Source organism: Anser cygnoides, chromosome 5 (assembly GCF_040182565.1).
Source record: "Anser cygnoides isolate HZ-2024a breed goose chromosome 5, Taihu_goose_T2T_genome, whole genome shotgun sequence".
Taxonomy (NCBI): domain Eukaryota; kingdom Metazoa; phylum Chordata; class Aves; order Anseriformes; family Anatidae; genus Anser; species Anser cygnoides.
In genome coordinates, this window is record NC_089877.1 from 28728487 (window position 1) to 28742334 (window position 13848).

The 13848-nt window shown below is 45.8% G+C and overlaps 2 protein-coding genes across 3 annotated transcripts in view; one reads left to right on the forward strand and one right to left on the reverse strand.

Annotated features, from left to right (window-relative positions):
• The first annotated feature begins 1270 nt into the window (after positions 1 to 1270).
• Positions 1271 to 9153, forward strand: PIGH (phosphatidylinositol glycan anchor biosynthesis class H). Its single transcript, XM_048065008.2, has 4 exons — positions 1271 to 1522; positions 3120 to 3329; positions 4667 to 4750; positions 6944 to 9153. Exons 1-4 carry the CDS (start codon positions 1301 to 1303, stop codon positions 7043 to 7045), a joined length of 618 nt encoding a protein of 205 aa, XP_047920965.1. The 5' UTR covers positions 1271 to 1300; the 3' UTR covers positions 7046 to 9153.
• A 1158-nt stretch (positions 9154 to 10311) lies between these two features.
• PLEKHH1 (pleckstrin homology, MyTH4 and FERM domain containing H1) overlaps positions 10312 to 13848 on the reverse strand; it is a 50914-nt gene continuing 47377 nt past the window's right edge. For both annotated transcript variants that reach the window (XM_048064983.2, XM_066997696.1), the window contains exon 29: positions 10312 to 13603. In XM_048064983.2, coding sequence (XP_047920940.1) covers positions 13427 to 13603 — 177 coding nt within the window. In that variant the 3' untranslated portion in view covers positions 10312 to 13426. The remainder of the gene's footprint in view (positions 13604 to 13848) is intronic.

Here is a 13848-nt window from a genome sequence, read left to right on the forward strand (position 1 = left end):
CCCCCGCCCGCACACCCCCGGGCCGCCCGGCCAACGGCGGCGCGCGCACGCGGAGGTGTGTCCCGCCCCCCGGCCCCGCGCGGCCGCGGCCAACGGCTCCGCCCCCGCCCCCCGCCGGCCCTGAGGTGAGGGGGCGCGCGCCCCCCCCGCCCCTGCCCCTGCCGGCCGTTAGCGGCCGTTAGCGCCCGGCCGCGCGCGCCGCCCCTCACCTCCCCTCACGGCCCCGGCCCCGTCAGCCCCTGCCTGCCCGCCTCACCTGCGCTTCACGGGCTTATTCCCTCTTTAAAAACCGCAGCTTCATCGTTCTTTTCTCCTCCCATGTAAGCGTTTTTCACCCTTTTCTCCCCCATCTCCGCAGTCCCTTTGCCCGCCAGGTGTTTTTTCTCTGCTGCCTCAGCTCACCCTTTGGAGCCCCGGCCCAGCCCTCCCCTTGGCAAGGTGCAGGACAAGCCGCAGGGCCTTCTTCACCTCCTCCTCCTCCTCCTGCCCAGCCCGACCAACGACCACCCCCAGTGTCTCCCTCCCTCTCACGGCGGCCTTGCTGCCCCCAGAAAGGTGAGCGACCGAGTCTGTGCACAGCACCCCCGGACCCCAGGGCACCCTGCGTGCAGAGCCTTGAATCACAGCATCGTTAAGGCTGGAAAAGGCCTCCAAGGTCATCTGGTCCGACCACCCCCCTACCACCACCACCCACTAACCCATCTCCCCAACACCCCATCCAACCTTTCCTTAAACATCCCCAGGGACACCTGTGAGGAGAGCTACGGGCACACTAAGCAGCCTGGGGCAGAGAAGGCAGCACAGGTGGTTCGGCTTGGAAATCTCCGCATCAGCGGCAGGTAAAGCACCTGAGGTATAACTGCAAAGCACTGAGAGCACCGTGCGGAGTCTTTAAGTCTTTGTATACAAAGCCAAGCCTCCAATTCCTTATGTGCTTAGATGGCAAGGACCCAGAAAGCGCTGCTTTAAACTCCTGAGAAAGCATCGCTGAACAAAAAAAAAAAAAAAAGCCAGTATATAAGGATGGCACGGACAAAAACAGGCAGGGCAACGTTTATGCAGTAGGAACGTTAAAGGCAATAGATGAACGCCCGCGCCCGCTTCACGGCGGTGGTTGGCACAGGAGCCGAGCGCGACCCGCGATGCGCACGGCCGGAGGGGCCGCGAGGTGCGGGCGAGGCGCCCGCTGGCGGCGCTGCGGGGCCGGGCGCTGCCCGCCGCCTCTCCCCGCCGCCTCTCCCCGCCCCTTCCCTTCTCCCCGTCCCCTCCCGCCCCGGCGGAAGCGGGCACGCACCGCGGCATGGAGGGGGGCCGCTCCCGGCCGCCGCCTCGGTGCCCCCCGGGCGTGGAGGGGCGGCCGTACCGCTCGGCCTCGGGGGCGCCCCTGGCGCTGCGGCGCCGCCAGCACAGCGCCTCCTGCCGGGAGCTGGCGCTGCGCCGGCCCCGCCTGCAGCTCCGCTCCCTCAGCGCCGTCACCTCCGCCGTCTGGCTGGCGGCCTACGGCATCTTCGTGCTCAGCGAGGTACGAGGCCGGCCGCACCCGAGCCCCAGGGGCGGCCCCCGGCGGCCCGCGCGTCCCGCCGGTGGGTGTTCGCTTGGTAGAGGAGGGGAGGTGCTGGGGGAGGCGAGCGAGTGCCAGCTGGACGGCCTGGGGTTGTGGTGAGGGAGCCAAAGGGCGCTGCGCCCCCGCCTATCGCTGCTGTCGGTCAGACCGTGGCAGCACAGACTGCATAAGCAGCCGAGAAACGCTCAAGTGCTGGCTCCGGTACCTGACCTTTGACCCATACTAGCACAGAAGGGCCAACTGCCAGGCGCAGACCTCCCGGTTAAACTCAGTAGCCTGACTCAAAAAGCTTGACTGTGACCAACACTATGGCACTTCTCAGTAATCTTCCCCAGGAAATGAAGGCAGGGATGGAGACTTGAGTCATGTGGCAGTGATTCTAATACGAAGAGGTGGTTCACTAGTCTCTAACTGGAAGCTGTTTTCAAGTCTTATTTGTTCCAGAAATATACATCCCAGCCAGAGGTTACCAACCACCACCTTCCTCCTTGGTTTTATATGTGCTCACGTGTCTCGTATACAGCTACAGTCGTTGCTTTCTGCCAGGAAAGGAGATCTGAATGTCTGTTTCTCTGTGGATTTCCATTCCAGTGATACATTACTGCCTTTTTCCATGGTGACAAACCTTGGGAGAAATCCTGTATCCTTTCTCTTTGAATGTGGCCGTGGCTTCTTTGTAGCTCGAGTGGTAGAGCTGTGCAGTTCTGGTCCTTTAGGAAGTGTCAGTTTCAACTTCAGTCTGTAGGTATGTGGCCTTGAGCTCTCTCAAACATGTCCCAGAAATAGGTTGCAGATTGAGGATCCATAGGATCTATTACCAGGTCTTCAGATGGCTTACTGTTGCTGACCTACTCATGAAAGATGACTTACTTATGAAACTTACATAGTATTAAACTTATGTATTACCTTATGAAACAGCAGTCCAAAGACTACAGCATGCAAAAGACAATTTATCCTTAGACAAAGGACAAGAGAAAGCTGATATCCTCTGGCTTGGTATTTAAGGCAGGAAGAGAGACAAAGTTTTAACAAGTTTAGACTCACAGTATATTAGAAGAAAACTTGGATCTCCTATGTGGGCCTAGGCTAGTGCTTTTTGCTAAAAGATTCTTCTTCCCCTCTGAGACACCATCCTTAGTTCCAGTAAACATTTAACAATGTTTCTCTGTCAGTGACGTTGTCTCTATAGCTGTTTGTGTAATATGCTGTCATTGTTTTATATAATTGGTTTGGGTTAAGATTTTTCCGCTAGCTTTACAAGGGAATAATTTCTTCTTGCTGATTTCAGTTTCAGCTCCCAGTTCTTTCAGACCATTCTATGAAGACTGATGTTTGGTGATGTAAATCTCATTATGCATAAAGCAGCCAGCCTTTTGAATAAACGGACTCACCTACATAAAATCTGCTTTGTAAATGTAGCCTTAATATTATGTTTTCCTGTGCAGTGTTTTTTTTTTGGTTTGTTTGTTTGTTTTTTGTTTTTGTTTTTCTGTCTAAAGCCACGTTCAATTAATTGTACGACCAAAGCTCTGTCTTTGCTTGGCTTGTGTTACAGAATAGTATGGTGCTTTCTGCTGCTATATTCATCACACTGATCGGCCTGATCATCTACCTGCACTTTGTGAAAATCGACCAGGAATCCCTATTGGTCATTGGCTCCCTTGGCATTCAGGTGACTTCATCCTATGCTTCAGGGAAAGAGAGCACAACCTTCATTGAGATGAGTCGAGTGAAGGATGTGGTTATCAACGAAGCCATCCATATGGTAATCAGTGTTTCTTGTATATCTGTGGGCACACTCACATCAAGTGTACTTTTCACAAGAGTGTTTTACCAGCACAATTAAACACAGCAGCATCCATAACTTTACTGACATCAGGAGCTTTGATTCAGATTTCTCTCTTTATTCTATCATATATTCTCCTGCCTTTAAAGGAAAACTTAAGCAAGTATCCTCAACAAGTCAGATCCATCCCTTAGATAATGCCACTGGCAGTGAGCTAGTCATTTTAGTTCTTTGTATTATATTGTACTGATGCTGATGCCTAACTGCTGATGCCTAACTCTATAGTAGTCTAGAGGGAGATAAGAAGATAGACAAGAATAAGAGTACATCAGATCATGCCTGACTTGCAAAAAAATATGCCAGCCCAAAGTGAGATATTTCTCCCCCAAAGTATTTTTAGCTATGTTTCTTTCTCCTTTGCACTTTCTGAAATCAGTGTTTTTCCACCTAATTTGAGTGAGACTTGTCTTTTTGGAAGTGCAGTCTGGGAAGATCACTTGGAGATTAGCATAGATCCATATAAAGTTTTCTAGCAAAAGGAAACAAAGGTGATGTTGAGCTCCTTTTCTTTCTCTTTAGAGGTAAGGGGAGCAGAAAAGCCTTTGCACTTATTTCACTTCTTTAATTAATGTTTTTTTTTTTTTTTTACTGGGCTGCACTATCATCGTTTTGTTCAAACACAGTTATGAAGAACTGAGGTCACTCACACTGTCACCAATGTGTGTGAAGTCGCTGTAGATGAAAACAAATTCTTACTAAGTCCCCACAATCTTCAACATGTTCCAACATTGTGTAACTTCTTAGAAAGGCAAAACAGATAATTAGCAAAATGGTATGCATCAAAAAAGCGTAAGAGAAAAGCATTGTCAGCAGGAATGTGTAGATCCTGTGGTGGCTTTCTTTTTTTTAATGCCCTGTATATTTTGTTGTTCTTATGTTTTGTAATATCTAGAACTTAGTGACTCAAATAGATTTGGGAGAAGAATGGTTTTGGAGAAGGGATGGGTTTTCTGAAAATCTGACTGCTACTTTTTTAAATAAAAATGAGAAGTTCGTAGGGCAAAACCATTCGTATATTTATAAGGCTGAACACAAATAGGAAAAAAAGAGAAGGGGACTGATTGCAAGCTTCTTCATACATAATTTTGAAGCAAAAATATTTACCCTCGTGAAACACAGATGTTTCTGCCAATTTATCTTTAGAAAATTTCGCACACTTCGTTCAGCCTAATAAGTTGAAATAGGTCCTCTTTCTGTGATAACTCCAGGCACTCTGGTAACATTTTCAAACTTCAATTATTTTGTTTCTCTTGTAGCAAAAAGTTATCTATTACCTGTGCATCCTCCTGAAGGACCCTCAGGATCCTCAGGGAGTATCCGAGGTTGTGCCACTCTTTCAGGTGAGTGTGACTGAATAACGGAGAAGTCCAATTCTGTGGCTTGTGTGTGTACCAGACGTCTGCGTGTATCTTTGTTCCACTACGTGTAGCCGATCGCAGTTGCCTTTCCCCGACTGGCGGGTCTTAGAGCAGTGTGCAGCCTGTGGTATTAGAAGTCTCACAGAACAAAGTACCAGGGACAGAACAGGGAGCTGTTCTCCATGCAAAGAACGGGGAGCTGTCTAATTCTGAACCTAACCAGCAGCGTGCATGAACTAGAAGTCTGGCTCACATAGGGTACCGAGGACTTGCACGGCTTCTTATGCACTCTCCTGCTCAGTGTTACCTTCGTAGCTGTAGCACTGTGCTGTAGTTGATTTTTCTCTCAGTTCTCTGTGCCAAAAGATCTCGTAAAAACCTCCTTGGTTTACAATAACTTCCCCTATCATACTCATTGACAAAGATCACAGTACAAGCTGTGAGCAATTTGCTTAATGTATAATAACTTGTTTGCTTTACCATTACCTTGTCTTCCCTTTCTCTTCTCTTGCTAACCTGTTCTGACTGTTCATAATCCCATTTTTGGGATGGAATTTCTTTCTGCCTGTGTGCCTAACACAACAGTCCCCTGATCCTTGAGTGGCAGTAAGCTGTACAGATGTACCTCACATCTTAGACTGCTGATGTTGTGTTTATAGCCCTCCCTGTCCTTCTTAATTCGCCCACTGCTGATGAATATCAGTTCGTAGTCCACATCCAGCTTATGACTGGATGCAGTTAGTCTTCAGCTAAATACTTACAGGTGCAAATGGACTGATCCATTGATTAGTGCTGCTAACTCAGTCCCACCATTGTAAAGACATTTCCTAATGATAGATAGTATAAATGAAGTATTTCACACAGAGCCAAGGGAGAAAAACGGATTTGCTGGAAGCCTACAACCAGTGAATTCCAGGCAGCTGCAGTCAGGAACCTGGTTTTCATTATACATGCTCCTTTTCAGCTCCAGAGGGACTGCCTGGCATTAGTGTTTTTGTTTGTTTGTTTGTTTTCTTCCTAGCTCAACTCTGAACAGTGTTATTTCCCTGGCAGTATCTTAATATTGGCAGAGTTGATGCCACCAGCAAAGGAGGTACAGAAAGAGCTGCAGAGTCAGTTTGCAGTTCATTACCTGTCAGTAATTCTCACTTTAAAGTGCAAGTTAGCACGTTACTTAGTTTTGAAGGAGCGGTAATTAGTAACTTTATCGCATCTCCTTTCTTGGGTTTTTGTTCCTCTAAGGTATGTCAGCCTTCAAAAGTACAATTTGCCGTGTCACTGAGCCCAGGAGCACTTCTGCACTTCTGTGCTGAGTTGACCTATTGTTCTCTTAAGCAACACTTGCAAGGAGAGGCATTTGATGGACTTTACACATTAGTGCTGTTTTGGGAGCTCAAAAGTCATGGGACCATAGGGACTGTGGGCCTGGGAAACTTTCACCTCTTTGTTGGTTTTAATCTGGTCCAGGTTAGAAGTGATGAAAAACCATTATACTTTGACCACCATTCCCCTGTTTGTGTGAACTGATGTTTTCAGTTAACCTTCAGTTGTCCTCTTGCTGACAGTACTAGCAGAGGCCAAGGGCCAGGTGTCTAAGCTCCCTGTCCTGAAGGTAGATTTTTCAGGGCGGAGGTCTTTTAGAGCGGTGGATCAGTACGTGGAAATCTACTGTTTTGTAGGTCTCTAGAGGGAGCACAGCCTCGTAGATAGGTTAGTGGGTTAGAAGGTGTGGATTACCTTCCATACTGTCACTGTATGTTGTGAGTCGAGAAAGGAAGTGATTTCTGATTTGGTGAGAGACTCAGGCTAACTGAAGGATGGTGCTGCATGTTTTGACCTGACAGCTTCAGGGACTGGCACTTTTTTTTATCGCAGAGCAGGTGTGGCTTGTGCAATGGCTTTGCATTTCTTTATCAACGGCTTACATCAAACACCTCCTGGAATTTGATGAATTCTGAATGAACATGTAAAAAGGAAATCTATTCTCTGTTGATTTAATGTGAGATGATAAAGCTAATCAACTATAGATACCTTGCTGTTGCTTTCCTTCTACATGCATGCTTCTGATCTGTGGCTTTGTGTCAGCTGTCTCCACGTTCTTTTCTCTGCCTGACAAATCTCACTGTTTTACAACCAGTTCAGAGCCTGTTCTCTGTTGTTTGATGTGATTTCTAGAGCTCCCAGCCACGTCTGGACTGCTTGATGGAAGTGTACAAAAGTTGTCAAGAAATCCTGGATCAGAGGAAAGAAGCTCCACAATCAAGTGAAATGAAGTAATAAAAAATAATCAAGGTGGAAAACTTGCTGCGGGACCTGGACAGATGCATGCAAAGCAAGCAACACTGACCCATGGCTTTTTTAAATTAGAGGTTTAGAATGTGGTGCAGCAGTAGAATGACGTTATAGGTAATAGTCTGCACAGACTCACAGAGCTGTTATAGGAGGTGTCAGCTCAGGCACACAAATGAACCTTGAAATTGGCCGCTGTGAAGAAAGGTGAGCAGAACTCTCTGGAAAATAAATATGGCAAGGGGAGGCAGGAATATGCATCAAACACTTAAACTTCCATGGATCTGAGCATTCTGATAAACACGTGATGTAACCTTGAACAGACTGACAAAAACGTACGGGCTTTTTTATTTATTTTTTAATCCTTTCTTTGAAAAAAGCATATACCAGTCTAGAATATCAAAACTGAAGGGTGGGCTAGCGCAGTAACTTCCTGATCAACAGGGGAATTTCAGAAAGAAAATGACAGAAAATTATAATACACTGTTGCATTCAATTATGTTTATGGAAATAAACATAGGAGAGCATACTGTGGTTTCTTCAGGGATCTGCTTGAAAGAGTCCCATGGGATAGGACCCTGGAGAGAAGAGGGGACCAAGAAAGCTCAAGGCTCACCTTCTCCAAGCACAAGAATAGTCCACGCCATCCCAACAAGCAGGAAGTCAAGCAAAAATGCCAGGAGGCCTGCATGGATGAACAACTGCTCCCGGCAAAATTCAAACACCAGACGGTGGAAGCGGGGACAGACAGGTGGCCTAGGAAGAATATAGAGACACCGTCTGAGCATGCAGAGATGTGGTTAGGAAAGCCAAAGCCTATGTGGAGTTGAATCTATTTAGGAATGTCAGAGACAGCAAGAAGGCCTTCTATAAGTACACGAGTAACAAAAAGAAAACAAGGAAATGTGGGCCCACTGCTGAATGGCGCAGGGGCATGGTAACACAGGACATGGAAAAGAAGGGTGCTGAATGCCTTCTTCACCTCAGTCTGTACTAGCAAGATCAGCCTTCAGGAATGCCAGGCCCCAGATATCAGGGGATAGAAGGAAGACTTACCCTTGGTGGAAGAGGATAAGTTTAGATAATACTTAAGCAACCTGGACACGTGTAAGTCCATGGGACCTGACGGGAGGCACCCACAAGCGCTGAGGGTGTTTGCTCATGACACACAGCTGTGAGGAGTGGCTGTTACGTCAGAGGTGTGTGCTGCCAACCTGAGGGACCTGGACAGGCTGGAGAGATGGGCACACAGGAACCTCCTGTAGTTCAACAAAGGGAAGTACAAAGTCCTGCACCCGGGGAGGAATAACCCGATGCCGTTCCTCCCTGTATGTGCTGGGGGCTGACCAGCCGGAAAGCAGCTTTGTAGAAAAGGACCTGGGGGTCCTTATGGACACCGAGTGAGCAGGAGCCAGCAACGTGCCCATGCCATAAAAACAAAGGCTAACAATGTGCTGGGCTCCGTGAGGAGGAGTGTTGCCAGCAGGTCACGGGAGGGCATCCCTGCCCTCTCCTCAGCACTGGTGAGGCCATGCCTGGGGTGCTGCATCCAGTGCCGGGCCCCCAGTATGTGGACGTACTGGAGAGAGACGAGGAAAGGCCATGATTGTTATGGGGCTGGAGCGTGTGAGGAAAGGCTGCGAGAGCTGGGGCTGTTCAGCCTGAAAAAGGCTCAGGGAGGGAATCCTATCAGTGTATTTAAGTGTATATGTCTGAAGGGAGAGTGTAAAGAAGATGGAGTCAGGCTTTTTTCAGTGGTGCTCTGTGACAGAACAAGAGGCAATGGGAACAAACTGAAACACAGGAGGGTCTGTCTGAGTATCAGGAACTTTTTTATCGCGTGGGTGGCTGAGCCTTGGCACAGGCTGCCCAGAGAGGTGCTGGAGTCCCTTGGAGCTCTCCAAAAGCCACCTGGATGTGGGCCTGGGCACCCTGCTCTGGGTGGCCCTGCCTGAGCAGGGCTTGGACCAGGTGGGCTCCAAGGGCCCTGCCAGCCTCAGCCAACAGGGTATCAATTGCTTTGAGATGATGAGGAAAATATGTTGGTGAGAATTATAATAATGACTATGTGAATAAAGTAGCTTCACTGAGACTAACTTAATGTTGGAATATTCTTCTTAGTTGATGATCTAAAAGTTACTGTAACTTTTAACTGGTATTCTTCTATCCTTTTTTTTTTCCTACGACTCCTTAGTGATGTAACCTGGCAGGAGCCTTGGGTTTGTGCTTAATCTGCATACAGTGCTGTGCTATAGGTGTGTACATAATGTAGAATTAAAATGTGGTGACGCATCATCACGTAGTGTTGTAGAGATAAGGTGATTTTTTTATTTTTATTTTTTTTACTGTGCCATGAAGTTTTAAAGATACAGGTTAGCTCTTATCACTGAAGTATTTTGGTTGTCAAAGTGAAAGGCAGCAGCTTTGGGAGGCATCACTGGCTTTTGGTAACCCTGTCTAGCTACTTAATTTTTTTGTTTGTTTGTTTCTCACAAATGTTTTAAATGATGGAGTTTGCCATAATTTTAAGTCCAGCTCTGCCGTAACACAAGTTGTTGGGGGTGGGCTGCGTGCTCTCTCTCTGAAATTAGTGAAGCTGTACCCTGATGCAAACTGGTTGCAAGTCCTGGCAGAACTGGGGAAGCTGGGTGCTGGGGCAGGAGCAGAAACTGGCTCTTAACAGCAGCAGCAGGCCCCAGGAATGTGACTGCAGCAGAGGTCCTTTGACTAACACTCCTGTGGTATACTTAGAGCTGGGTACAGAGCTGCTCAGGGGCCTGGTTTGGGCAAGTTGTGTTTCTTTATGGGGGGGAAGGGGGAAATGGTCAAGAACCTCAAAGAGCATTATAGCAGCAGGAAGATTTGCTGAGCTGTGGGGAAAAGGTGTCAGAAGAGAGATAAGTCTTGGACCTAAGAGTGTGCTGGGACCATTGCCTACACTGCAAAAATCCCATGAAGTCCTGTGAGTACTGAAGAAATGCAGGTGGAGCTGTATCACAGAAGGAAGTCTGGAAGATTGCTTTAAACATCACTGGAAGGAGTGGACATCCCATGCCCATAGGAGTGCACTTCACTGATCTGCTAAAGCTGACAGTTAGACGATGGACAGAGAGAACCAAGGACTTGGAGTATGGCAGGTGTGCACCAGGTATGTGCCTGGATACCAAACACAGGTTTTGCCCACATTTATTTACATCTGGGCTACTTTGGCTTTTAAGATAGTTTATTTCAATCTGAGAAGAAATACAAGTTCATTCATGATAATTGCATTTTATTAAGAACAGGAATCTCACAGTATCTCCAAGACAGTCTTTTACACACACACAGCAGTTAGGAAAACAAAGCCTTCAGTCATCTCACTCTATACTGTAGCAATAATCATAAAAACCATTTATCAAAGAATCATACAAAATAGATACCTACACAGGGTTTTTTTGTTTGTTTTAAAGTCAAGTAAGCTATAAATAGGAGGTATACGTGCATCCATTGGAGTGGGGTGGTCCCTGAAATACTCAAGTATTAATGAATGTTTGTAAGAAAGGAAGAAAAAAAGTTCCATATGTCATGGTTGTAAATTTAAAGTGCAATTATGGCAGAAAATAATGAATTTTATGACAGCTCTTGCTTATTCAACATCTCTTCTCCCTGTTTGCCCTGACACAAGTCCCTGGGTCTGCGAATGTTAGCAGCGCAAGGTAAGTACAGCCTCTGAACAGTGAACTGGAGGCTTTCATGCCTTGAGCATCCTCAGAACAGATTGACAATGAGTTGAGCTCAGCTTATTCTGAGGCAGCTCTGTTACTGGCAGGACATAAGAAGCAGGCTGCCAAACAGACCTCCACATACTGGAGGAACTGTTTGTTGTATGTGACTATGTAAGGAGAAAGAACGCTCTTTTTATTCAAACTTGTGTATCTATACTAAGATAGAGAGAAAATGAGAATATAAACTACTGACTGTTCTATGAGGATTTATTGTCACTTAGAAGTATCTAAGGAGAAAAAGAAGACTAAGACAATACCTTCGCAATATTATTTTTGGCTCAGAAAGCTTCTACCCTTTCAGTAAATTCAAGTGATAGTCCTTAAATTCATGACAAGTGGGTACATTACAGTATGTGCAAATAGGTCTCTGTGTACATAATCTTCTGTTTCAAGTCCTTGTTTCCACAAACCGCTTTTTTTTTTTTAATATGGTGATAAGAGATTGTTTAGAATGATTTTGTCTGCCCCATGTTCTTCTAATTTGTGGCTTTGTACCCACCATAAGCTTGAAACAAAAACTTCTTGCAGTATCAGCTCCATTGCGTGCATTAGTTGGATATTTGAGGGTTGGTGGCAAGTACTAGGAAGTTAAAAAACACTGGTATGGTTGGTTTGTTCATTCGTGACTAGCTTTGGTTTGCTATTGCTGAATTCTTTATAATGGTTGGATTCACACTGTTTTAATTTGGGAAAGTTGCCCATGAATGCATAATTATTATGAAGTTGCACATGGTACTTTTGAAAGGGCAGTTCTTCTTCCTTAGCTTTGTAGAAGACTTATCAAAATAATCAAACTCAAGCCAGATTTAGAGTTCTCAAAAGGCATGGCTGTTTTTCTTTTGTTTAAAATCCATTAGGCTTCCCAATCAGCACAAAGTCCCTTTGAAACAGATCAAAAAACACTCCTTTGGAAAATTTGAAGAACAGTATTTGAGTGTCTATTTGCTATCTACCTCCTCCTTGACCTGGTAGCATGAAGGAAGCAGGAGTTTTAAAGGAACAGCTTCTGTGAAGTAAGAAGGGCAGAGCGGGTTTGAGAAGGTCTGTTCCAGTTGCCGAAGGACAGATAAAATGGCAAGGTTTGCTTGCCTTGTCTTCCTTTGTCTGAGATCATGTGCAGTTTCAAACACATCCCAAAGCATCTGTAACGGTGATTAAGGGAAAGAGTCTGGACGTGCATGTTAGAGGAGCATGTGACACATTCAGCCCTGCAGCAGAGATCTGACGCATAGAACAGCGTCAGCTGTCGAAACACATCCATTCTGCAGGAGCTAGGGCGTCGTTTGACACTGTTCCAGTCCCAATTGTTCTGAGACTTCAACATGCAAAGATGTCAGCTTTTCACCTTTATAAAATTAAGGTTGAAAAGATTCTTATGTACCACTGATCTCTTACTCTGTACTCCCTATTTCAGGTCTTAAAATCACCCTCGACATGCATCAGAAGTCTTTTTGTCAGTTTAGTTCCTAATCCCTCTCAACAGCTTCTTCCTTTCTTTCATGTCTGGGGCAAGGACTTGGAAAGTTTCTGTCTTTGAATTTTGGCATCAGTTTCAGGGAGGAGTCAATGTAGCTTTAGGAAAAAATAAATTGTCTTCGTTATGTTAAGCAGTTGCATAAATACAGAGAGCTTTTTTTTTTTTTTTTCCAGAAACTACAATAGTTATCTTAATAGTTGTTCTGAGTGGCAGGAGTGAATTTAAACACCAGTCAAAACTATAATATGATAGCTGTTGATAACCAGAGCATAGACATGGTTATGTCTAAACTACTTGGCCATCTATGTCTTATTAATCTTTACACTCTGGTAATAGATTTTTCAGCGTGTGTCTAGTTTATGAGGAATTGATAGGCAGCTCCTTATACAGGTAATCATCAGCAGGATGCATCCTTGTACAGGGTTCATGCCACATGCCACAGTATCCCGAACCACCTGTTTTTAATAGGACTGTGTGCTCAGCCCACTGCAGTCAAATTCAAGCCTACACCACTCAAATCTGCCTTGCGGAGGTTGCAGTCTAATGCAGGTGAAGAGTGAACAAGTTAGTGACTGATGCAAGCAGAAGATTATTGGAAATAGTGGGAATAATTGGAAGGGGCTGTGATGAGGAAGAGAGGTCACGAGGAGTTTAAGAGCTGGACTGAGGTTCCAAGCATAAGGTGCGGTGCAGCAATCTAAAAGCAGGTGCAAAGCTGAAAATGGGAGGGATCAATGCAAACTGTATGTGCTTGTGAGCAAAGCTGTAACAGCAGGAGGTGGAAGAAGAATGGGTGCAAGGGAAGAGCAGGAGATGCGGTGCGACTGGAGCACTGTGCAGGGAAAGGACCTGAGGCGTGGCATCTTGGGTGGAGTGTGGCATGGAAAAGAAACTCCTGCACAATCCCCAAGATCAACACTTTTGAGGAGAAAGGACACTGCCTCTACCCACACTATGGAACTTTGTCTGTTATTAAGGAAAAAGAATCAGAACCTGCATTAAAATAAGGTGTACAACTGGCAAAATCATAGCAGTCTGCAAGTCAGTACATGGTAGTGTAAAAAAAAAAAAGAAACAAAAGAAAAATCCATAAACAAAAAAATCTCCAAAGTAATTTGGAATGAGCCCTCAGAGCAGGGTGGGCCCCTTAGTGCTTCGAGGCTTGGAAGGAAAAAAGCACCGACTTTCAGTCTCCCAGAGCTTGTTAGCAGGTGTTGCGTTTCGGGTGGGTTGTGTAGAGGGTAGAAGTGAAGCTGTTGAACGGTAGTTAATATAGCTGGCAATAAGAAGTGTTGCTTCAACAATCTAGGGGGAAAAAAAGAAAATGATTAACTGTAAGTCAATTAGAGGGAAAAGTGCCCTTTGATTTTTAGAACCTATCGACTGCATAACTTTTGCAAATGGCTCTGTCTCACATGGAGTTGTTCAGTTTTGAATTCAAGGTATGTCTTTAAGAGCTGGGTAGAAGTCATTCAATTAAAGGTTCCACCTTGCAAGAGATTTCTTGAATGTACACAGCTTGTGCAGCAGCCAGAAGTACCAGTCCCCAG

Excerpts from the sequence above, each read along its gene's own strand:
- PIGH (XM_048065008.2), top strand. The coding sequence starts at position 1,301 with ATGGAGGGGGGCCGCTCCCGGCCGCCGCCTCGGTGCCCCCCGGGCGTG. Across the intron at positions 1,523-3,119 it reads GCATCTTCGTGCTCAGCGAG|AATAGTATGGTGCTTTCTGC; the intron begins GTACGAGGCCGG and ends CTTGTGTTACAG. Across the intron at positions 4,751-6,943 it reads AGGTTGTGCCACTCTTTCAG|AGCTCCCAGCCACGTCTGGA; the intron begins GTGAGTGTGACT and ends TGTGATTTCTAG.